Source organism: Agelaius tricolor, unplaced genomic scaffold (genome assembly GCF_023055355.1).
Source record: "Agelaius tricolor isolate 1412-34295 unplaced genomic scaffold, bAgeTri1.0.p SCAF_13, whole genome shotgun sequence".
Classification (NCBI taxonomy): domain Eukaryota; kingdom Metazoa; phylum Chordata; class Aves; order Passeriformes; family Icteridae; genus Agelaius; species Agelaius tricolor.
The window spans coordinates 12,211,562-12,238,223 of NW_027269273.1; the positions used below are offsets into that span (position 1 = coordinate 12,211,562).

The following is a 26,662-nucleotide window of genomic DNA, read 5'->3' on the forward strand; positions in this document are numbered from 1 at the left end:
ATGTATGACATGAGGTAGCATACTTAAATATCAATAGCAACTGTTAAATATCAATATTCAGAAAACCTTTTGAAAGTATGACATGTAGCCCTCTCTATGCAGACATGTACATGTATTTATGTGTGTTTAAATTTATGTACATGCTCATACATGTGTGTACGTGTCTGTGTACACATAAGGATAGGGAAGGCTGCATATAGATATTGAGATTTTATATACAAAATCATCTCTTTCATGTTATGAAGAATTTTTATTGAAATTTCCCAGTGGAGGTATCTGAATTGTATCACTAACCATAGGGATACATAGGATCTCTTAATCCATTTTTCTCATTACTGGACTCTTGATTTTCTCCCTATCCCTCTCCTTGTAGTTACTCCCAAAAACATCCTTCTCTTTCCTCTACCTTTAGATGTTGTCTAGTACAGCTTCAACTGTGGACCTGTGTTCCTAGGTTGTCCTAAGTTTCTTTTAATCTCTAATTGGTCAAGGGGCTTTTTGAGCAAATAATGACAGTCACTGGTATCAATAACCACCATGTTTGGTGACTAGAAATAGTATTGGGAATAAAGGCATCACAGTCAGGAATCTACAGAAAAGTTTATCACTACACCCCAGACAAAATGATATATACCACATGAACCATCCTCCCATACTGACATTTCCCACAAATTTATCTATCCTGAGAAAGTCATTTAGAGTCTGAAGATAAACCTGGGTGTATTTTTGTAGAAAGTTTTTCTTACAATAGAATTTCATTACTATTCATATTTTTCTTTATGGCTTAGAACCATCTCACTAGGAGGGAGAACTTTACGTCTGGATCAAGTCTAGCACAAATATTTTAAGATAGAAGAAGCCAAAATTCTACATTACTTTTATTCTTAGACATATCATAACCTTTCCAGTAACAAGAAAGCAAAAGTAGTCAGGACTTCTAGTACTGACTTAAGTAGAAACAGATTCATTTTCTTAGCTGGCTGTCCCTTTACAGTAAATTTACTTCTGGCATGACCCCTGTGAAATACACTAATAGTGTAGTCAGTCAGTATTCTCAGTGGGGAGATTAGATATCTGGAAAAAAACCTAAAAGCTCTGATCACCATAACAGATCCATATATCTAGCATAAAGAATTACTACAAATAATAATCTATAATTACATCTTTCTTTTATTTCATGGAATAATGCAAGGACTGACAAGGTGGGGAAATTAGGAATTTGTCAAGCCCATGGGAGATTTACAGTTCAGCAGGTCCTATAAAACCAGCTCCAAGACTAGTTTTCTCTTCTGGTGTTGGTGGTACCAACTACAGGTACATCCTCTGGTGCTCATAAAATGAAGAAATTTTGGCCCTTCTGGAACTGGAACTTGTGTAGAAATGCCTGAGCTGCTCAGAGAGGTGTGTACCACTGTGATTGCAGCCCCAGCACAGCAGGCCAAAAATGGGTGACCAAGCCCTCCTGGAAAACTGGTGAATACATCCAAGACTGGACCATGCTGCCACCATTGACTGGTTGTCAATACTAGAAATGAACAGTTCTAGTAAAAAGCCAGCTCAGAAATGTCTCTGTGAAATGCAGTGTGAACATCCTCTTACCAACAAAGAGCAAACCACAAAGCTGGGTATGCAGGGGCTCTGGGTCCTGGAGGGGTTGGCTTGGGATCACCTTGTTTTCCATGAACAGTTTATGAGAATCTGTTCTTTCTCTATGCTAACCTAAGGTGCCTTTTGTCTTCTATATTTTCTTCGGGAAATCCCTATTAGCAGTCCTGGCAAAGTTCTAATACCAAATATTTTGATATAGATGAGGATTAATTCATACTACGCTGCAGCTGAACTTGATCAAATAGTTTGTCAAAGACTAAGACCTCTCCATTTTTTATAATCTATTTTCTAAATCAATCTATTTTTGATTTACAGTCAGATATGTGAAAGCTGGAAAAAACCCAAACATATGCTATGAATATCCATTGTAATTTTAAATTTTTTTTGTCTGAGCTTTCCCCTTGTTAAAAATTCTTGGAAGCTTGTTTATGAGCTGTTCAAATTGACTAACTAATAGATAAAATTCAATCTTTAGATTTTCTGAGTGCACATACAAATCACTCAGTGTTTATTTCCCTTTCCTAAGTGGAAAATATAACTTCCCACAAATACTCTGCAATATGGCTTCAGTTCAGCAATCTTATCTAAAAGCACATGAATAATCTCATTCCTATTCAACAATGCACTGCGAGACCTATTGGAGTTCAGAGGGCACATGTATATGTAAGGTTGAGCACTTGCTTAGTTAATGCATAGCTGAACTGGGGACCACTCACTTTAAAATTCAGCATTTTATCAATGTTCCTGCAGTAAACTCACTTGAACTTTTGGGGAACATAAATACCCAATGAATTTCTTTAAAAGTCAGGCAAAAACAAATCCATAGACACATTCATAGAAGAACATAAAAATACAACAATATAAAAGAAGCTATAATGAGTCAGCCTCGTATCCTTCTTCCAAGAGAGACCAAAAGTAGGTACTCAGGGAGAGGCAAAAGAATAGATCAACTCACTCATCTCTGTCTTCATTTCTACTGGAATAATTTTTTTCTGGAAATGAATAAAGCTGGTCAGATGGCATCTGAGCACTTCCCTACCTGATATAGTTTGCAGGGCTTTGTAAGTGCATTAACAGAATGCCTTTTACAATATTCAATCAGATGAATATTTGTGCTACAGATTTTCCTATCATGTTTCACAGATTCTTTTTTTGCTTTCTCAAAGAGAGGTCACACTTAAACTAGAAACCTGAAAATGAGACAGCACACTAGAAATGTCCAAAACTAATGAGAATATGTAGAATATGTACCCTCTGCTATCCAAGTTTAGTTTTGTGTTTCAGCTTTAAAAATAAGAGTTTTGAACAGTAGAATCTTTGAATAAATCTTCCACAAGTCATCTTTTCACTTGCCAACCATTATTCCTGCTAAACTTACTAACTTACAACTGCCCTCTAAAATGCCCCAATATAAATCTTTTATATGAAATCAAAGTGTGTAATTGCTCTTACAACATAATTTTTCCCTTTTAGCACTGATTTCCCAAATTGTTCTACACTTGTTATTTCATATATGAAAAGCCCTAAAATAATGTATTTCAGTTAACACAGTAGTTCTATGGGCCATTATTGTTCTCTGGCAAACAGCAGAAGCAAACTGAACTGAACAACAGAAACTAATATTAGCACCACTTTGCTTATTGCCTTGGCAATAAACAGCTGAGGCATAATGTGATGAGGAGAGATGAATCCCCATCACATTCTGAATTCCATCTACTAAACAAATTAGTAGTGTCATCAATATAATTGCTACATTCCTGTCCCCAATACCTGCTCTAGCACTACTGTTCCACTGAGCCCCAGCTCTGTGGAACAGGACTGGGCTCACTTCAAGGAGGTAAGAGCCAAAGGAGCCTGGCCTTGTTCCTAATAGACAATATGGTCTCCACTGCAGGTTTGCAGTGGCAAAAAATGTAAACACTACATCTACTTGTAATTCTCTCATGCATTCATGCATTTATTTATTGCTTAGAAAAGCTGACTCATGGACAGCTTTGCCTAACTTCACTACATTTCCTCTCAGTGTCCCAAAGGAATATTGCAGACAAAATTGAAGGATTATCATAAAAAGAAAAATATATCTGGAAATAAAAAATGAAAAATCTGGTGAGCCTGAGGTACTACCTAATTTCATAGCAATTTTAGGTGTTCCCACTTCCAAATATTTGTTGCTATCTGCTGCACATTTTGGCTCCTGCAGTAAAGTTAAGGAAATGGAAGATGTTAATACACCTGAAGAAACTCAGTGCAAAGTTTGATAGCACAGTCTAAACCAGACAGCAACTGGTCTCAGAGAAGGCATGAACACTGCATCTTCCTATCTTCAGTTGTTGCACCCATTTGCTAATGGAGCACAGTTCTGATCCCTGAAACCAACAGGGATAAATTGAGAGTCTGAGATAAGCATAAGAGGATAAACAAGGATATGGAACACTCCAGTCATTAGTCTGCAGTTAGTTTAATGCTAAATCAATTACTGCTAACAGCATAACTCTGGCAGCACAGAATTTATAGCAGGCTGCAAACCCAGCAGCAGGAGAGAAGGTGCTGAGGCAGAGCAGCTGCTGGTGACCAGGCTCAGCAGCTCTGAGCCACCTGAGCTGGTCTCAGTCACCTCTGGCTGAGGGGACAGGCCTGCAGGTACTGAGGCACACAGACTGGAGGTGATGGAATTCCTCCAGAGCATACAGAATACCCCAGGGCTTCCACAAGAAAAAGTACTGGTGGCAGAACATCTCCTCCAGCATGTGATGCAGTCACAAGTGTTTTAACAGACCAAAAATGCCATTACAGAACTCCTGGTCAAAACTTTCCATAGCTTATTCCTTTTCCTCCCTCCCTTCTCCCATAATTATTCTACTGCATTTTTTGAATTATTCTACTGCATTTTTGATATCTATCCCTGCACAAACAGCATTCCTCAAGAAAACAGAGGCAACAATTTAAAATATCAGCTACTTCGTTAATGCAATAGTAAGAAAATGATACCTGGTTTTAGTAGTGTTTGTAGTATTTTGTTTTATTTCAATGCAAAGGTAACCTGGATTACTTTCTTTCTTCTAACATTATGATTGAAATGTATTTTCTTTCCTTATATAGTACGAAAGAAATCCTTAAGTACATAACACCATCCTCTATGCTGGGTTGCCAGCTGATGCTGATTTTCTGCAGACCTAAAGGGCAACTTTTTCCTGAACCTGAACTCACTTTACTCTCACATACCCAAAATACAGAAAGTTAGTTTTCCTTTCCATATAAACATGTACACCTGGATTTGGATAATTCTCCAGAAAATAATTACTTTATCTTTATTGACAGGGTAATATGCAGAGGTTTTGTTGATCAAAATTAACATACTCGGTTATGAGCTTGGAAAATGGCACCAGTGTATCATATAGATTTAATTCATCTTGTACAGAATGATTCATTATCAGATCAATTCCAGGTAATAGCACTACAGTAATTAGTCCTCAGGAATTAATGAAGTGATGACTAAAGCCATAAAATAAACTAATTGTATATTTTGAAATTTATTCATAATGTGGGCCATTACTTATCTACAGTATTAGTGTATACATCCATATAATATTACAGTTGTTTGTTCCTTATACACATTTTAAAATTACCAAAAAATGAAATTAATTACAATTATGATAGTCATAAAGAATTTCAGGCTATCTAAAAAGGAACAGTACTTCCATAGAATGAGATCATCATCATCAGGTGTTTTTTAAGAGTAACAATCTAAGTATGATTTACTGTAATCTTTTGGAATGAAGTGAGTTTCAGCATTGATATCATAGCTTCACCCTACTACCATATGGAAGCAATTAAAATACTGATGAAGACAGATTCTATCTCTTCAAAGATAGCTGAGGACAAGCTGTCAAAATAACTATGCCCTGAGTTATTATTACTAAGCCAAAACTGTTTATTAAGTACATTAGACAGAATTTAATGATCTCAGTCATTGTACACAAAAACTTTTCTATAAGGCATTGACACACATTCAGGAAGAAATCCAAAACTCCTGTTTGTAATTTTAAGCTGGCAATTTCCACCAATATAATACATCACTTTGTATTGCTCTAGGTAGAAGATTTTTTGGCCACACCGTCTCCATTCTGCAAGTTTCCTTTTATCTGCTTTCAGAAATGCATGATTGCTGTGCAGGTAATTTTACTCACACTGTTCTTCCCACTCCTGGTCATCATCGCTGTGCTGACTGTGCTGCTGAGCTTGCTTCAGGCTCAGGTACAGCTCCTTTGCCCGGATTTCTTCCTGCTGCCTGATTAGCTCCTCACCTTTCTGTCTTTCCTCTTCTTCTCTTTTCTAGAGAAAATGAAGCCAGAAGTGACTAAAGAGGAAGAATGTGCCAAAAGTTGAGACATTGCTTCTTATGAAGTTGAGAAGTTGCTCCTTATCTCAGAGAAGCTGCATTACCCTGGACAAATCACTCTCTCTTCCAGCTTTGGGCTTCTCACCTCTCACAAGCACCATCACTCAACTTTCCCACCTCCTAGGAATTCCTGAGGAGGGTACATTTTGAGACCACAGGTATCAAAGGAATGAGGAACATGTAAGCATCTAAGATGGGAAAACTATACAGAAAACATTTTATCACGTGGCCCCAAAGCCTGTGCTATTCCCCAGTCTGTAAGCAAAGCTTGGTTTTAGTCCATGTGTACCCCCATTGAAGACACTGCTGCCTTTGAGCACTACACACATCATCCACAGAACCTTAGAATTCACCAACTGATTTATTGTTGCTCTTGGTTTAGCAACTGTCCCAGTGTGTCATCATAACCAATACAGGGAAGAATATTTTCCAAAAATTAAGATCACTATATTCTGGATTAAAAGGCAGATCCTTCAGCACAAAACAGTCACTTTGTAAAATGTAGCTAAGAGTAGCAAGACAAAAAAGTTCCCTTCCAAGAAAGCCTTAAAAGAGATGGAAATTGAGAAAGACTGCTTCTTCAATTGGCCTCCCTCACATTTTCAATAACATAGGAGCTCAATTAATGCAGAACTAGGAATCTCTATCTGTTTTCCAATGAGTTTTCCCAAATCCCTTAGGTAGTGAAGAAGCAGATTTATATCATATAGTTTAATTGAAGCCCAAAAACCTCAAAACTGAACTTCATTAAGTGTTAATCATATTATTGAAAAAACTTGAACTACAAATAAAAACAGTTTTTATTTAATTTTATAATGGAACCAGCACTATACCCTTATGGCTAACAAACACACAGTTAACAATTATTTTATAAATCCCTGAGTAAAATCACCCTGAATTACTGTCCTAGTTACCTGCCCTAAACTGTAAATACAGGAAACCCAAGTAGATTCTTGCAAAACGTTAATCCTATGAAATGTCTAGGGTGAAGGTTAAGGGTCCAGCCCTTAATATTATATGGGTCTGTGAACAATACATTAGACTGCTCTTAATATTTCTAAGAAATAAAAGCCTAGTATTGTTCTTCAGTGGATTCTAATGCTGCTATCTTGGATTATTTCTAGCATCATCCTTCCATTGTTATTTCCTGGCTCCTAAAAACATGAGCTGAGTGGACAGTTCAGTAATTTTGAGAAGTAAATGCTTTCAGACAATGCTAATTTCAAAGCCAAGCAGCTTCCTCAGAAAAAATAATTATGTTTTTTAGTATCTCTGTAGAATTAAGGATTGCACATTTTAGCTGCAAGTAAATAGTTCTATTCTCTTCTTGAAAAAAATATGAGTTCAACTGTTCTTTATTCTTGTGAGGAGAACATTTATTCACTTAGCTTCACTACCTAAAAAAATTCAATACATTCAGTCTATCCTTCAGGAAGATGGACAGACACAGAAGCAATCCTGGGTTATCAGAATATTTTCTATTCAACATCTTAAACCACAAGGTAAACTTAAAATAGAGGAGAGGGGGAAATCAATCTCATTGCAGTTTCCCTGAATCACACCAGAGTTTTGTTGTAAGTTTGGGCTTGTTTTTTAATGTAGCTGTTGTCAAAACATTTCTAGTAAAAAGATGGAAGGGTCTAAGAAAACAAACAAAAAGCACCCCCACACAACACCAAAAATTAGAATTCAGGTAGAGTTTGCGTTCTTAATGGAAGGCAACAATGCCAACTAAGAAAATCCTTTCTCTTTAACTGCAAAGGAGATTTAAGTCAAAGAACAGATAACAAAAGCTTAACATGGGCACTTGATTCTGAATTCACCAAAACTTTTTCACATAAAGAGGAGATTTCCTTTTTATAGAAAGAGGAGATTTAACTTATATTTATTAAATTAGTGCAGAGATGTGCAGGTATATTGCCCAACTCCCTCAAGGTGTGTGTGAGAAGAAACAATCCTTGCTGGTATGACACTGGAAAAGAACAGTCATCCTTTAGTCAAGTACGGTAAACAGTGTGTGTTTGAATTTAAAATTAACAACAATTGAATTAATTTACTCCACTGGAAGAATACAGCAAGCAGTCTGTCTGCTTCTCCCCAGGAATCTAATCCTGCACATCAGAGCTGGGAGTGAAGAGCTGTGATACCTACAAACACCATCTTCTGCCTGACAGTTGAGAGAGATTGTACTCTTTGCCTGACCCTTTTAGCTCTGCCAAAATAATTAGCAAGTGACAATTCAGTTCAGAGTTGCAAATTGTTGAGAAATACCAAGCTGCTGAAACAAATCACACTGGCAATTCGACAGGCAGCAGTAATCCTCTCCAGCCTTTACTCCACTGCAGAATTTGAACATGCTAAATGATCTTATATATCCTCTGGCAGTTGAGAATTTACCACCAACTTGTTTCTGTCTATGTGTATCTCACTATGTTTGACAGCTTTACTATGAGCAGCTCTAAATAATATTTAATATTAGCCATGGTTAAGTTTTAATGTTTTAGTCCAAGGCAGATGAGAGGAAATTAGGTCATCATTTAGTTTTTGCTGCAGAAAGATTTTAAAAATACACTGAGGAAAAGGTAAAATAGAGCAGTGGGGTTTTTTACAGAGGACAACTGGGCTTCTGGCTGCCACAGCTCTTGGGGTCTTTCTGGGGAGTCTTACAGGTTGCAGGGCAGCTGAATGACCACTCTTCTGCTGCTCAGGGCAAAACCCAACCCAAGGTGTGCTTGTTACAACAGCCCTCTCTGAAGCAAATACTACCTGGGATGCTCTCAGGGCTTCAGGCGGGCAGGAAGTGTCCTTGGCAGCCCTGAAAGCTGCAGCCAGCTGGATGCACTACAGTTGCATTGAACCTCCTGAGCCCACTCAGCAACCACCTGGGCCAGGCAAGAGAGTCAGGGCTCCAAAAACACAGCTGAGAGCCCTCAGGGACTCCCTGCTCTGAGGAAGGAAATCTGGAAACCCCAGGGTCACCAGCTGCAGCACAGGCTGCTCTCAGCAAGGCTGACACAGCCAGCTGAGTTCAGAGCTCAGACGTCTCTCCAGACACATCTGACAGGTGCCAACAGAGCTCTGAGTAAAGGCAGAAATATGTCCAACTCCTTCCCAGACTTGTTCTGAGAAAATTCTCTCACTTGCATCAGAAAAGAAAGCGTTTGCAGAGGCATTATTTTGCTCCACTACCAGTGTCTCAAAAAACACAGGCTTTGCATCACTTCACTGTGAATGTATTTGCACAGAGACAAACATATGAACTGCACTCATGCTTTATGCAGAAGCTATGAGATTCCTGCCATAGGTGTGTCCCAGGACATGCTATTCACACATCTCATGCAAGGAGGTACCAACTTACTCTGATCACAAAGACCCTGTGTTCCATAAGATGGAAAGCAAAGCTAAGAACTGTTCCTGGTTGGGAGATGTCTGACATTTGCTGCACATGCTGGAACAGGCTCTGCTCATGTAATTTGCCATAGATCCAGTGACCATCTACTTAAAGTTTGTCTCTGGAGCATAGAGACTCTTCACAGCTTGAATTCCTAACATGTAAGCTACTCTCATTAGTGGCACAGATTTTGCCATTTACCCATAGAAAACACCTGAGCTTTGCTAGTTTTTATCAGCAATCCAGACTGAAGACAGTGGCTTCAGAAGCACAATCATTACTGATGGCACTGAGGAAGATACTTTCCTTTAAAATTAATAACAGTTACAAGTAGGATAGAGAAAACCTGAACACCCAGTTCCCAACCAAAACTAACAGTTTCCTCATTTACAACATTGTTCAAGAGACAACAGCATTGGAGGAAAAAAGAATTACTGAATTGTAGTGACCCAAAAGGAAGCAAAATGAATTATTGTAATTGCCATTGAAATAACAAAACTAAGGCACTTTCAGAATGAATTGGGTGCTGAACCCCAGCAAGAAGCTGTTGTCATATTCCTAGATTATAAATATGCTCTCTTTGGGAAAGAGTTCAATGTTTTCTTGGCACAGCAAAGCACAGAGCTGAACTTACAGATTATTTGCACTTGGAGATAACTGTGCTTGACGTTTACTTGGAGACAAGAGTTTTTTTCAGATCAAGACAGAATGCTCACTGCTCTATCATAAGAAGCCCCAGTACTCCAAATGGCAATGGTGACAGTTCACTGTATTCCTAAACTCTACATCTGGCAGCAATTTTCTGAAGAATAAGGTCCACAGCCCTTGGGGGCACAGTAAAGCATTCAGGCATGCATTGAAAGCTTATCCAAGCTCAATAAAAAGTGTATTCTTTCTACTGAGCATAAGGTTAATTAGATATTTCCTGAACAGAAGCACTAATTGTTCTGTTCTCTGAACCTATCTTCTTTGATGAGACACATTTCATCTCCCAGGGAATTTTTAAGAAGCAATTCAGCTCTGCTGTCAACTGTGCTTATATTATTAAATTTGGCACATATCTGATGTTGTCATAAGGAGAGTACTTTACTATTAATATTCTCCTGCTTTATGTAGACCACATGAAAACTGAACTGAAAGATCTCTTATTTCTGAATGTAGCTGAAGGATACCCACCCCTGGCTGGATGACACTCACATCTTCAATTTGCCTTAGCTCTGCACATTGTTCAGACTCTTAATGACAGCTACTGATAACCATAGAAAATTATGCCTGTGAGCTCCTAGCCTTTGTGAATTAGCAAAAAGATTAATGATAGTAATTGGCTCTCTTATTTGTCCTTTGCAATAGGTGCATAAAAAAATAGCTGTCCTTAAACTGCAAAAATAGAGTAGTCAATGTTTATATTCTAGCATCATAAATTAAAGACAATTCTACTTAAAATCACCAAGGAAAGCAATACCTTTGGAATAGTGTTGGAAAAGGAAATAGGGACCATTACTCACTTTGATATGTAAGATGTCATTTATCTAGTGCAGACAGCCCTGACGTCCCATGATTGGTCAAGAGGAATAAAAGCTTCTTAGAAAGGAGTTTTTGTGACACAATATGGTCAGAAATTAAACATGCCAGCAGAAAGGAGACAGTTTCAATTTCCCAAGTCAAAGTGCTTCAAGAGGATGAAGCATTAGCAGAAAGTGGACTTTCCATACCTCAGTCTGGAGACGTCTTTAAACATGGTCTGGTCAACATCCCAGAAGGATGATTACCAGTGTGTTAAATATTTTAAATCTGTTGAAGCAAGCTTGCCTACAGATCTACATCAAATTCCACATCCTTTTCTTCATTCTGTCAATTACTTCTGTCATACATCAGTAGATTTATTAATTCATCTTTTTCCCTGAACCTTAGTTGTATTCCTTCCTTCTAGTTGGACGTGGATGCCAGAAACACAACTTTCTTTCCCTGTCTATGCACTATGCACAACGTAGAAGATCTGATCTTTCAAGAGTGTGTAACAGATAAGCTGCTTTTCTGAGTAGCAAAGGAGTGGTGTCAAAGTACCAGGAATCAATACTGCATTTGGATTTCTGCTGGTGGAACCCCATGCCAGACCACGTCTCTCCCAGCAGATCTCAGATTATAGACCTAATTGAAGAGCCTATGCTGAAAGTGGAATAAGACTCACTCTGTTGTTGGATTAATACAGGAAATTATGGGGAACACTTGATAAAGGGCATTTAAAGAAACAATCACTGCATCATATCTGGTTTCCAAACTAATTCTTTAAGTCAGGAGTTGCTAGGTCTTGTCTTGAAAACTTTGGTCCATTTACTTACATTTTTGCAAAGTCTATCTTCAAATGCTTGATTTAAGAGAAATCATTGAGAAAGAAAGGGTTTCTACCTTCCTTAGCAGAACAAATATGTTGGCAACTTTAGGAAGAGAGATAGAGAAAACCCAGACGAAGTTAAGTATTTGAATTTCAAAGTAGAAACTGAACCATAATCTCATCTCACTTCCAGCAGTGCTCCTACCAGGCACACAGCTGGATGGAGGACACCTGCTCATGTCCTGGGAAACAGTGGAAACACAGATTACTGTGACATTACCTTTCCATCAATATGAACATGAACTAATTTAGTGCCATTCCTTTTCATTTTATCAACAACTGAACAACTAGTTTCCCTTAATAGAAAGCTATGAATACTGGCCACTGAAAGTCTCAGAAGTTGCTCACTCTACTCTTTGAAACAGAACAGTAACAGTGAGCTTGTGGATATTTTCCCCATCAAGTGTCCTATGAGTCAGCCACATAGGCATGAGCGAACACTGTCAGCCTTTGTTCAAGAGGCCTTTACTTTCCAGAGAGCAGAGGAAAGAGTGTTTAATTAGTTGCTCTGCTCATGATTCATACATTAATAAAGCAGAAAGGTATACTTCCATTACTCATTGAATTCATATTTCAAAGGCCCCATTCTCTCCTGTGAATTCAAATTAATTGTGCAAAGGTAAATCTGCCTCCTCTGCAGGAACTGTCCTGGCTTTGTGCTCCACAACCACCTCAACTCCCAGGCCCATAGTCTGCAGAGTGACAAGAAATTTGCTATTTGCAATCAAACCACAAACTTAACATTAAGTTTTCAGCATTCCTCCCATCACCAAGGGGCAATGGGAGAAGTCTATCCCCTCTTTCCATACCTTAAATCACTGCACCAGGAAAGGAAGAAGAGACATAGCAAGCTGTCAGCAGGGGAGAGGAGGGTGGATGGAAGTTACTGGATCCTCAGAGTAAGATTTTCTAAAGCTTTCTCCATGGAAACTCAGCCTCACCAATCGTACACAGTCCCAGCATGCACATCCCAGTCTCAGAGGACTGTCCTGACTTCTCTACATGAACCCATTATATTTCACTTTCTCATTTTTAAACAACTTTTTATCTTTATCAAGTAATATGAAAAGAGTGGACAGATGTGTTTCCTATTTTGTTTTGAAATTGCTATTTTCAACTAAAAAATGTGAAAAAATTATTATTCCCAACAAACATTAAAATATCATAACTGAGCTCATAAAAAGTTCATTGTAAAGTAAAAAATCAAGCAAATTAACTTCTCCCAGAAAAGCCAACTGGACTTTTCCCATATGTTGAGTAGGGGAAGGATCCACCCCTTATTATTTTGAAGGAAGTAGTGACACAGTTTTAAAGTTCATTATGTGAACAAACTCATCCAAAATACACAGAATACATTCAAGCAAACTAACTTAAAATGAGATCTTTCCCAATTGTACATTTTTTTCCCCCGGATGATTCATCCAGCACAGCTGACTGAACAATTCTGTTAATGTGTGAGCTGAATAACCAGTTTGATTGTTCTGGCACTTCTGAATGAGACCTGTAATTTTTTCTCATCGCTCACCCAGCTGTTCTGCTGAACACCATGTAACTATCTGTATATTCCAGAATGAAAAATTACAACTCTGGATTTTAAAGCTTATTAATAAGCATGCACTGAAGGTGACAAAAACTGTGAATCTATATGAAAACACTATAAAAAAACCCTAAATTTCTCTATGCAGACCTTCAGTTCTTCCTGAATTTTTTCTTCCTCCAGTTTGGCTGCTTTCCGATCCTCCATTTCTATTTTCCATTTTTCTGCCACTATTCTGGCTTTTTCTTGAGCCATAGCATCACGGAATTTCTTTGTTATTTCAGCTTCCTTTTGTCTCCTTCAGAAAAGGATGGGAAAACAAAAATTTAATGCACTAATTTTCTTAAATTGAGGATCAATGCTTACTCACTGGTTGCAATAAATAATTAGCACAAGACTTCATGGAAAGATGCAAGCAAAGTATTTAACAAGAGACCTAGCACAAATCATATTTGAATAAACCATCCAGAAAGCAGACAATTTACAATTTCTGATAAATTATTAATTAAAATGGCACTTCTAAGTTAGACAAGTACTTCTTGGATGTCTTGAAGGCAAACCTTATATTTTTCTATTAGTCTAGCAAAGCATGGTTGGGAATTTACTGTCTTTCAAATACCAGTAAAAATGTCTCCCAAATTCTTATGCTAGATTGTTTATTCATACTGACAATGTAAAAGGAATTCAGAGGACAGGTTGAAGGTTTCAATCCCTGCTTAAATATGCAAGCACTCAAAGCAAGAATAATCTCATATGAAAAAGGATAACATAGAATAACCTGATATTAAAGATTCACTTTTCAGTGCTGCACTACAAAGGGAAGTGTGTGAGGCAGGTGGCCTAATTTCTAACAATATCAATCATCAAAACACTTTTGAATCTCCCCCAAACCTGGAAGAGGCCCTGCTAGAAACAGCCGCATGGCACTTTGTATAATGAGTTTTGAACTGCTGGAATAAAAATTAATACAAGCAAATTGCAAATAAAACCAATTTCCAAAAGGATTTTGTGTACTAAGCCCCCATTGTGGGCTCTGAACTGTGATATAACAAACATATCTAATTTAATCATCTCAAAACCAGACTGCTTCATTTTTCTTTATTTGCGGGCTGGTTAATTGCTTTATCTAAATTCCCAAGAGAGAAAAAAGTTGGCACCACTTTTTTTGCAAATAGGGTTTTTGGCTTTCAATATTCAATAAAAGCAAAATGACATTTTTAACAAGCTGAAAACCTGACAAAGCAAGTGAAAGCAAATGTTCACAAAACATACTTACCAGTTTCACCCACCATTACCTCCCACCTTTCCACAAGGTCATGCCTCCCATTATGCCAAGTGGACCCTGAACTCAGACTCTTAAATCCTCACCATAGCTCTTCTGCCTCCTTCTGTGCCTGCAGCCTGGCCCGCTCTGCTATGAGCTCCTCCGAGATCTGCTCGTAGGGTTTGTCCCCCGGGGCTTCTCCCATCACCCAGACCCAGACCTCGCCGTCCTGGCCCCGCAGCCACTGCACGCGCTTGCCGTTACCTGCAACACCACCGAGAACACACCGCAACGTAAACACCGCCTCTGATCCTGCACAGACAGACATGAAACCGTGGGACACCTGCAACTTAGAAAACATTAAGCTTGCCATTTACAATTTGGAAGAAAACATTGCTCAGAGGTCCAAAGAAATCTTCTGATCTGACCAAATCATGTCAAATGCTAGGGAAAAAAATTAAAATGTTTTCATGCTGAGGATTATGCAATCTTTAAAGACTCACTGTCCTACAAAAATAAAAATTATTAATTCAGGCATGCATTTCCCAGAATTTCAGTATTATAATCCCTTTTTAATTGCTATATTTGCTCATTTCACTCAACAAGGGATGAATGAAGAGTGTGGAAAAAGAGATGGGGCAAAACCAATAACCAGTGATATTATGTGACTAAAAATGCTTTGTGCACAAAGCACAGTCCAGTGTTGAAGTAGAGAAACTTCAAGGGAAAACCTTCAAAGAATGCAGGAATTTCCTGCTCTCACTGTGTGAAGCAGGAGTTTCAGGGAGTCTGCATGCTCAGAGCATACCACTCAGTGCTTCAGAGCCTATTCTTGCTCACAGAGGCAATTGAAAGGGATTAAATTTCTGGTTCAGTTTTCATGACACAAACTACACAAAAATCTATGGTTACTGTGTTGACAGAGTGATTTTAAGAGTACCACAAAAGGCCTGAGACCTCTTTACAAAACAGACTGCATTTGGTGAGCCATCAAGTACAAGAACCAACTGTAGGACTACAAAGGACACTAGATTAGATCCTACCTGAATCCATTTTAATAGTTATTTAGATGACCTGACTTCGTGTGGTTTGGTCTTTTCCTTCTGCTTTTATAAATACAACTGTCAAATATTACAAGCATTTGGGAGGTTCATAATAAGGAATTTGTAGAAACACCTCTTATGCATCAATTTTTATGTTTAATTTCTTGCAAATTTCTTGCAAAATTGTCCTCCACAAAAGGAAATTCTGCAATAAAGGCCATTGCCAAATTAACACTGCATTTATTTCAAAGAATTCAGACTACAAGGCCATAAAGGGTCAGCAGTTTGCATCATTCCCTGTATATTACGGTCCCCTGGATTTCATCCTCTCACACAAACATTGATATGAGAAAATTGTGCATCACAAAAGGAAACTTCTAAATCTTTATCTTCTAAAAGAAATCTTGTCTCATTTGAAAACATGGTGAAATGGACAGAGTACCATTTTCCTAAGGATTTTTTTCCAGTGTTCCCATAAGAGTTAAAAGAAACCTATCCTATTTGGACAGGCAGGCTTCGCTTCCACTTTTCCTCCATCTCTCTCTAGCACCATCAGCTTAGCTGCTCTCACCTTAAGCTACCACTTGTTCTGTGTGAGGACATATCCATTTAACCGGATTAAGTTTCCCAATGCACAATCAATAAAGTGTTTCTGACATCCCAGGCTGAAGGCAGAAAACTGCAGGAGGCAGCGGAGTGGGGCTGTTGACAGCAGCAATGTCAGCACCAGCCCACACTCACAAGTGTTGACAATCCAGACTGAAGGCAATGAATGGATCAGATCTCACCACGAAAGCTGATATTCTATATCAAATTTGAAAATGTAATTTATAAGAATCCCCAGTGTTGGCCTAATGGTACTAACTTCAAAGAGGGGTGGAAATTTAAGCTAAGAGCGTTTTCCTTCAATAACTCTCAAAAGCATTTGCTTTTTCACAGTCTATCAGATTATGTCTCAGGTTATAACTGTGAATGTATTTCATTGTGGTTCTTATTCTGTACATTGTGTTCCTGTCAACACAACATTTATTTTGAACTTGTATTTTTTGGATACACCATTAGAATACCATCTGCTGAGACCTGACTGGCCATATCACTACTTGCCTGCAAGGTTTTCTCCTACTACAGTTCCTGGTAAAGTACCTTGAGAAGTATGGAATGGGTACTCCCAGGAACACTAATTCCATAAAACCAAAGGCAGTTTTTGTTTTAAAAGCACAACATGTCTTCTTTCTTGTGAGGAGTCTGAATATCCTAGTTTCTCTCCTTTATTTAGTACATTAAAGAAAATATTACAAACAACACCCGTTCCATTAATTGATCTGTACCATAACTGGTGGATACAAAATACTAGTCCAGTTCTGAAACAATTTCACTATTTCTATTCATTTATGAACTTACCAGAGGGAACCAGGAATGAAAAAAAAAAATATAACTTTTCAGGTAAGCAGACAAATTTTATCTTTGCTTCTCTCAAGGTTTTCTGTGCCAAAGGGTTATTAATGTGTTTCTCAGAGGCACAACTAACCCATTGCAACCCAGCCCAATAAAACAAATAGCTGATTTGTCGATGTGTCTTGAGAAATTATTCTTTCTTCTTTTAAAACAATGGATCTTTTTTATAAAGTTCTAGCCAGTAGATGAATAAACTCCTTTGAAACCATCAGTATTGTTGGTTCAGCACTACACACATACTACTGTATATGCATAAAGTACATGTTCAAATACAGTCAAAGCTGAAAGATTTGTGGCAATTTTAACCTTCAGCATTAAACAGATAGACCCTCATATATATATATATAAACAGATAGACCCTCATATATATATATATATATATATAATTTTAAAATAATTCGGCTTGAGCACAGATGCCTTAATTCAGATTTTTCTCTAGAAGAAAAGAAAGCCTTTTCACATCCAACCACTGAATTTACTTCAAGAAATGACTCCCATGCAAACCTTCCTTAAACCTCTGCTCCTATAAAGCTGCAGCTGGGCTTTACTGTACAATCTGATCATAAAACTCAGATTCTTAACAAATAATAACATCAAAAATGAGTGTGCAGGAAAAAAAAGAGCACCTCAGGGAGAAAATCTGGCACTGTGAAAGCAGAATTTCTGCCATACAAAAAGCCTCTGCAGCCTGGAGAATCACATTCACAGTGAGAGGGTCAGCTTTCCTAGGCTAATGATATTTTAAAATGCAGAACCTATGGCAAGATCAAGAAAGTCCAGAAAATTATTTCCCCTAGTACTTGTAGGAAACTGGTGTTGTCTGCTTTGGAAGCAGAGAACTACTACTATTTAGGGCTGATTATTACAAAATAATTCCTGCTTTAAAATGCCTCTCAAGTATTAATTTTTTTTCTGCAAAATAAGATGTTTTGTTAATACACTTTACTTCCAAATGAAAGAGAAAAACACAAAAAAAGAGAAAAATTCTGCTAAATGTAAAAGGAAGAGACAAGTCCTGACTAAACAAATTTGAAATGTAGATGAGAAGGAGGCAAGAGAGCCTCATGTTTACTGGTCAGCAGTAGGCTTCTGAGCCCAGTCACAAAGCCTAATGCAGAGTCAAGAAACAAAAATTAAACCTCTTGAGCCCCAGTCTTGTGCCTTGACCACAAAAGTACTTTGTTCTTCTTGGAGAGACTGTGACAGGCTGCAAATAATAACCTTAAGGAAGCAGTGGACATCAAAGTTAGTCTGGATTGGACAGTAGAAGTGGAAGTACTTTAGAAACAAGCAATGCTTTATTAGGAAAACCTACTGAGTAATTTACTAGGTCTTTGCCATCCCTACTCTCCCACCATTTTTCACCTAAAACAACTTTGTAGCACCAAAAGAAGACAACATGTTCTTTTCACCTGAAGCTCATCCATGAATTAGTATCTCACATGGAGTGCCTCTAAATCTACACCCATGCTGCTTTGAGACCAGTAAACTGGCTTCTGGCTCCTTACTCCAGACAAATGCCAGGTCAGAAAATGCAAAATCAGGTCTCTCAAATTTGCAGCACAAAGGGATCACAGCAAAAACTTTCTCGGAGACCTAAAGTCAGAACCAATAGCAACTCAAGTTCGTACATATAAATGCACACAATCAAAAATAAGACCAAATCATGTTTTCTATTTGTCTGTTATTTGCACAGCCAATTCTGTAACAGCAATGAAAGTTTAAAACAATGCCCTAGAGAGCAATTGGAAACTCAAGCTCTCACCTATAAGAACTACGAGGCTCTGCCAGCAGCACTCCTGATCCCACCCACAGAGTGCTGGAGTGCTACCAGAGCTGAGCCATGGGGCACCACAGGCTGCTCTGGCCTCTGAGCTGCCCCAGGGCCAGCAGGGCATTGTCACCTTGTCAGTGCCATGACATTGCCAGGGAGCACCAACACTGCCTGGATACCTGGGGACAGAGACAAGCACCAGGACGGGGAATCCCAGCTCAGGCACACTGGGTTCCAACCATATCAGCTCAGACCTCCACGCTGTATCTGAGTCATGGAACAAACACAGACACACTCCACACACAGCTCTGGAGACCAGAGCTCCACACTGCCTCTGCCAGCTGGAACAGAGGAGCTGAGCCACTCACTGGGTTTAGGAGTTTCATGGGTTCTTGGGCTCCTATTTTACATCTCCAAATAAAAGTGCTTTGGAAATAATGGCAATTAGAGCAAATAGAATACTGCTGGAGTCAGCTTCCTTTCTCCAAGCTTGGTCACCATTGCTTTAACAGTTAGAGAATCCCCAGCAGCCCCTATTTGTGTCCATCCCCAGTGTTTACACAGGAGCTATTCCAAGGGGCTAGAGGCCTGATTTGGTGCCAGGATTTGGTGCCAGGATTTCCATCACCCAGTCTGCCTGCTTAGTCCAGTAAAATGACAGAGAACACCAAGCACCGTCCTGCCTCTCTGTGGTAGGAAACACCACAGGGCGTAAATTCAGAAAATTTTGTGATCACTGATTTATACTCTCACAACCACAGGACAGCATTCAAATTCTGCTGAATGTTGTACTAAAGAATCTGCTATTTCCATGAACAGCCTTGTTTCTCTGGGCTTCCCACCATAATTCTCCTGCTTGGAAGCTACAAATCTCTGCAATAGCAATTGACTGTCCTCCCTCAGCCGCTGGGAAGCTTTGCAGTCACACAAGTATCTTTTGACTCTCTACAGAAAACATCTCTATTCTTTATTCTCTCTGGGCTAGAAAAAACTCCTGAAATTTCTTAGGCATTTGAAACAGGCTGCATGTGCATTAAAAGCTGATCAGCCTGATCTACTTTTGCCATGGAGAGCTAAACCATAGCTCATGGAGTTTGCTGTGTTGTAGGGTTGTGGTTTTTTTCTTCTGCAATTCAAATATCGGGTATACTCTGGTCTAAGCACAATGCCCTTTACTTGAGATTTCTTGTCTTTCCAAGCAAATTATTTTTTATGGCTTCTTTCAAGTAGAGGCTTGAATTTTGCTAGTCTGCAGGGTAGATGAGGTTCCATTCACAGTTTCATTTAGCTAGAGGACATGTGTTAGAAGCTCATTGATTAGGATGAAAATGAGGATGTGAGCTTTAGACTCTTCTCAATTCCTTGAGCTTAGCCAACATAAGTATTGAATTATCTTTCTTTTCTTTTTTTTACTAACACACAAACAGAATTTCACTTCTTTCTAAGGAGAAAACCTAGGAAATTACTGTGAATAATTTTGAGAGACTATTCAAAGGACAGAATGTGCTTCTCAAAACAATAACTGCTGTAAATCCATTAAAATATACAGAGAAGAACTAGATGATAATGAGGAAAATAATGAAAATAACATCATCCCACAATAAACTGAAGATCTACAATTAATTTGTGCTCTGCCTCTGCTAATTCTATGCTATGGAGCATAGAATCTCTCTCTTCCCAAAACACCTTCAAAAAACCCCTTCATTTCAATTCTTAGAAGAATGGGGGGAAATTCTGCCCCTGACATTTCAATTTACACACCTTTGAATTTCAATACTGTGTTATGTGCCTTTCCATTGAGGGGAGGATTTGCAAAGGCAGAAAGAAATTCAGCTGATGACATTAATATATCAATGAGGGTTGCAGGATTTCAGCATTGCTGAAAAATCAGCCTTTTATGGCTCTCCAGCTGCTTCCTGATCATATAACAAACTCAATCTTCTGTTTATGGAATTACAGCCTGTTACCATGGAAATAATTATGCTGCAATAAACCCCTGCAGCATCAAATAAAGGAAGAGTGACTGAAGAGAGCAAATATTAAGGGAGGAAGCATTTACTCACATAGGACTCTGGTAATTAACAAATGTAGCAGGGATACTGTACACAACACTCAAAGGTAAGTGGGTTTGCATGAGGACATGGTATGTATATATGTAACACACACACACGGGTTTGCATGTTAGAAACCAAAAAGAAGAAGAAAAAAGAGACACAGAAATAAAATACCATTTAAGCTGCATCTGCCCAGTATGTTCCAAACAATTTTGTGGCTCCCTGGCCAAGGCACACCCAATTTTGGGGCCAAAATTGTTACCCAGGAGGTAACATTCAAAACTCTTTCTTTAAAGACATTTTTCTAACTCCTTGTACAATCTTGTCTGTCCATTTAATGGCTGACCCTCTCACTGTAAACAACATAAAAATATAGGTAAGCATCAGAGGAAAACTGAAGGTTTTAAAATCATTCCCATCAGTATTGCTCATTTGAGATTTCTTTTCTTCATTAAAAAATTTCAAGAACGTAGTACCATATTTTCTGATTCTTCATCCAAACTGAATCTTGTAAAGTGTAAAAGCTATATAGAAGGCTTAGTTTCTCTCACAGACCTATCACAAAGCTTCCAGGTTTTCCCTTTGAGAATAAAATAAAACCAAGTCTGCATGGCAGCTTCATGGTCTGCTGGAAACTCAAAGCAGGAGGATAAGGGTTCTGTGTCACAGAATGAACAGGGAGCTATGGATCATTTTCTGTACCAGGCTCTCCTGATTAATGCAGCGTGCCAGGTTTGCACTCACTCCTTTGTCAGACACACAGGACCATGGAAGCAGAGAGAACTATACCCTGCAGTGAGGCTTTTTGGCACCACAGCGAACAAGTGGACTCAAAGGTTATTGAACTGCCATCAGTGTCTGGCTAAATCCACTGCTGACTTGAACACATTGAGTTTTCCTGTACCTTCCAAATCCTGCTCTCAAAACCTGGTTCCTTTGTCCTTGAATGTTTTAGTCATTTATGTAAAAAAATGGCAGAATCAGCAAGAAAATATTGAATTAGCTTGGGCATATCCTATTCTCCCCTTGGCCACAGTTCTGCCCTCTTTCCATATCAAGTATTCATGAGTTTGCAGACAGTCACAACCTCATATCATTACTGAGGCACGGTGTGTGGGAGAAAGTCCAACACTGCTGTGTCCAGACAGGCAGAGGAACACGACACTGCAGAGAAACACAGCAATGCCCTCCATGCCAGAGGCTCACTAAGCCAGCAGCCTCTCTCAGAGAATGCCTGATGTCAGATGTCTCAGGGAACAGGAGCACTGAGGATTGCATGTCTGCAGGAGAAGGCCTCAGGTAGGCAGCAATATTCTGCTGTCACTTTTCTGCAAAACAGAGAAATCAGCTGCAGGACAAGATAGAAAATGGAAAAGCACAGACTTATTGCTGATCATAGGACATGAGTGAAGCCCATCTGGATTTGTTCCATCTGATGCACACCTAGCAGCTGGAGGTCTCTTGATAGCCCCAGGTTCAGAGAACTGAGTTCAGAAGCTGTTCTCTAACCCTACCTCAGCACTCAGCCACACCAGGCACAGACCCTGAGCAGCTCACTTCTGGCCTAAGGTACAGAGCATAACAAAGCTGCAGCATATCTCAAGCTGCTCTACATTGTGAGTGTTACATTAAAACTTGTCCAATGACTTCAAATTAGGTGGCTCAGTACCCTAACAAAAATGGTTTTAATGTTCTTGCTCCTGTTCTCTTGTTACTTTTCCATCTATATCTGAATTGGAAACAAAGGACAGGACTGTTCAGAATTCAAGATCATATAATGCCAGTAATTTCAGAAATACTGGGTCTGATGTCCCTGGTTAGATCCATATCCAGTGATACAGAGAAAGAGACACTGAACACTGACAGGAGCTTGTCTCCACAGGAGATAAAATCTTAGCTAAGTATTTCCAGGGTCTGTAGAGGCCTGAGCATAAATAAGGAATACATTTCCAAGTTCAAAGTCAGAAAAATGTCACTGCATGTCCACCCACTGAAACACATGCTCACTCACTGGCCTTCCTCTGACACTGATGTATTCTCCAGCCATCCACTTGGTATATTTGAGATACTTGCTTGCAAACAGCATCATCTATTCTCTAATGACCTTTCTAACACAAATGTCATTTAGATAGATAAATTGTTTTCTAGCCATGCTGTGATAAGCCTACCCTATTTTCTCCTAGCTTCTCTTGTTAAGGACAGGTAAATAAGAGCATTTACAAATAGCTCCCATCTGAGCACCACAAGCTGCAGTTCACAATGAATAAATGGCAGAAATAACTGCAGCAGGCCAGCATTGTCTCCCCTCCCACATGACTGTCCTTCAGCTACCTAATGCTCAATAGTTTTTGAGATCTCATTTTGGGAATGCTGACAGTTCTGGATACTGCATCAATGTCAAAACTGAAATTGGCAGGGCCCTCCACTTCCTCCCAGCTCAGCTGTAGTGGCTAAAGAGCTCCTGCCTAATCACACAAATATGTTTCTGTGCAAATTGCAAAGCTGCCTGTCTGTCAAATCTCAGAATATCCCAAAGGATCTTGAAATTTTGAGGAGACTTCTCTCAGTGATTTTAGCACAGTAGGAACAAGCAAACTGTTTAATTACAATGAAGATATGTTCCTGAAACCTCTGCCCAGGAACAATTTGTAAGTGAATTGAAGGTGGACCTCCTAGAATTCAGCTCACCTGTGATGCTATTCCAGCACCAGCCAGCAGTCATTATTCAATTAAAGCTACAAAAGATTTCCTATACTTTGAATAAGCTCACTAAACACTGTCATTTTGATGGGACCCATATAATGCCCAAATTCTACTAATAATTTTAGGCAAGGTACAAAAAGAAAAAAAAAAAAATGGGAACAATTTATTCAGTATAGGAATAAATATAAAGGAAATACTTCATTCTGAATGATGTTTATGCATTGCTTCCCTTTAGACATCAATCTGTGTTTTTTAATTGGCAAAGAAATTAAAACCATTGAATAATCTGAACACATTTCATTCACCCTCAAAGTGAAATAATTCCTTCAACACTGACTCATTCTGATACTAATTTCAATTTTAATTTTTCCTAAAGACACAAGGAACCAAACAATCCAAATAAGGAAGCAAGCACCATTTAGCATTACATTTTGCAGGTGACTAATATTTTTTTAGAAATTAGGAATAAGACTACATAGATGGGTGCACTATTTGGCTTGCTAAACACTCTCAACAACTTAACATCTTTTTTCATGGTTTGGACTTGTTTTCTAAATGGCAAATTTCATAGTACGGAATAGGACATTTATGGACAACCTGCATTCAGTGGCACTGCTTTAAAAATGCAGATTTGGGGCCTTTGTTAGTTAGTTTCCAAACAATTAAGAATGATCATGTTAATGAGCATTCCCTAAGTCTGAGGATGATTTTAACTCTATCACAAGGCCTTTCTGACCTGCAAATGCCAATCCTTTTGCCCCCAGCTCTGCACTTGTGGTTTCAGTAAGACAGCACACTTAAAACACAAGAACACTTCATCCTTAAGTCACCATAGGAAATCAAAATTGAACTCACAATCACTGCTTTGTTTTGAAAAATCTAATCCTTTTTCCGTGCTGCTGGGTGCACACATCCCACTGTAGCTAAGCTCCTGAATCCATGGGGAATTGCAGCAGCTGGGGTATAGAACTCTAGATCAAGCAGAAGGCACTTTTCAGAGCATTTTAATTAGAGAAGTGCCCATTAACAGCTTTTGTTCAATCTCATCATATCCATCCCAAAGAGATGGGAAGAAGTTTTCATATGTGGCTATTCAAACATTGAGGAAAGCAGAAGGATTTGAAAGGCAGTGCTATAAAGATAATTCTAGTTAAATTAGTATAAAATTATTTTATATAAATGCTATGTTGTATTCACAAACAACATCCACGTTTTCAGAAACTCAGCACAACATTAGCAATATTGAAGTCTCACATCTATTCCACTCTTTCAGGCTACAAAGGTATCTACAAACTCAGAGTAAGTCCTGGCCTAAAAAAAGTAGCAAGAACATAAAACATGTCATGCAGCAGAGTCAAAACCAAACCCACAGGTGAGAAAACTCTGATCCCTCAGTTTCAAGGGAATAAAGAACATGCAATTGGGGTAGCTTTGCATTTCTTGGTAGCCACTAATTTAAAACAGGAATAAAACCACTCTACAGTCTATACTGTGTAGCATGGAAAGAAGGTCGGGAAATTCACTTTTGTATTAAGGGCAACTTAAAATTAAGCAGCTTCAAGGTCCAAAAAATGCTGATGTCAATTGTCTTCAAGGCAAAAAATATTTTAAGATAAAAAAATATTATTGTCATCTACTCTGACCCCTTGAGTCTATAGACAAGACTATTGCACAGTAATTACTATTTTATATCCATAATTTGCAGTTGGCTTTTTCATCTTTTTTGTTTTAAACAAGAAACCATCTTCACTGAGAGACCATTTAACATCACATTGTGGAGCTGTGCAGTAGAAATCAGTCACAAGTATCTGTACATTTAATGATCAGCACACCTGAAAGAAGTTATATTTTCCAACTCTGGTGCACATCAGTTTCATGAAAGTAAAAAAATATTTCCAGCAGAACCAGATGTCTGACTTGCAAATCTGATTCCAATAGTTCTTCACTACAGTTCTGAAGAAAGTAGAAATTTCCTAACAGTGGGCAAAAGTCAAACCTAAGCAATACCTTTAATTGGCAATTTAAGAAGGTAAAATGGAAATGGGTTTTTCTGAATGCCTATTTGTGACTACCTTTGTCAGAGCAAATATAATCTATAAGGGTACTCTGCTGCTCTCCTTTCTCCTATTACTTACTAATCAGAAAATTACTTACCCAGAAAATGGTCTCCTGTAGTAGGAAGCTGAAGGTTTAATGTATAATTTATATATATGGAAATGTAGGTGTCAACACTGTGACAATTCATCAGATAAATATTTTTTGCAGTTAGAGTTTTCTCTATCTGTCTCCCTCAAAGAATGAGTATGATACAGATTATCTCAATGATGTGATGTTTTGGTATGTGGAGCTGAACTGCATTTTTAATTTTTTCTCAGCTACAAATCAATCAAAATGAACAAGGCTTTTGTGCTGTATGAGAGAAGCTGTTCTGATGCCATCCTTCTCAAGAGGGCCATTCGCAGTGAGAGCACTAACGTGAAAAAACTAAAAATTTAACAGAATGACGTTTTCCAACCTCCACCTTGCCATCTCTGAGGGTCATTTTCAACTCTTCTATGGCCAACTAGGGTGTTCTGGTCATTCCCCCCTCATTTTAAGGCTACTGTTGTAACTTAGTCCAGTCATTCCATGCAGGTCTGTGCTTCAAGTGAGTCTCGGAAAATCGTTTTGGTTTGAAGCACTTTTTCTAATAATAGTCTTGGAATTGATAACTATCTAAGGGGCACTTTGTAAGGTTCAGAAGCTCTAGATATTTCAAGTCTGACAACTGAATCCAGCAATGTCTCTGTATTGAGGTGTTTCTACCATGGGTGTCTTCAAACAAGCAACATTTGAAATGGGATTGCAGTCTCATAACCATTATAGAGCTTTCTCAAAATCAGCTACCAGAAGTTATAAGAAACTTTGAATATTCAAGCTTTACTAGATTTAAAGATATGATAAGATCTTTGGCAGGGAAATGAGTGGTTTACATATCTCTGTGACATCTCCTTGTTGAGTGAGGAATCACTGCAGTTACATTTCCAAGATGAAAAGGTTTTC

At 38.5% G+C, this 26,662-nt stretch overlaps 1 protein-coding gene across 1 annotated transcript in view; it reads right to left on the bottom strand.

Moving 5' to 3' along the window:
* SH2D4B (SH2 domain containing 4B) overlaps window positions 1-26,662 on the bottom strand; it is a 62,722-nt gene that overhangs the window by 34,718 nt on the left and 1,342 nt on the right. The window contains exons 2-4 of the mRNA XM_071438746.1: window positions 14,696-14,855; window positions 13,478-13,625; window positions 5,796-5,940 (exon numbers count right to left, since the gene is read on the bottom strand). Of these exons, the coding sequence (XP_071294847.1) occupies window positions 5,796-5,940; window positions 13,478-13,625; window positions 14,696-14,855 (453 nt within the window). The remainder of the gene's footprint in view (window positions 1-5,795; window positions 5,941-13,477; window positions 13,626-14,695; window positions 14,856-26,662) is intronic.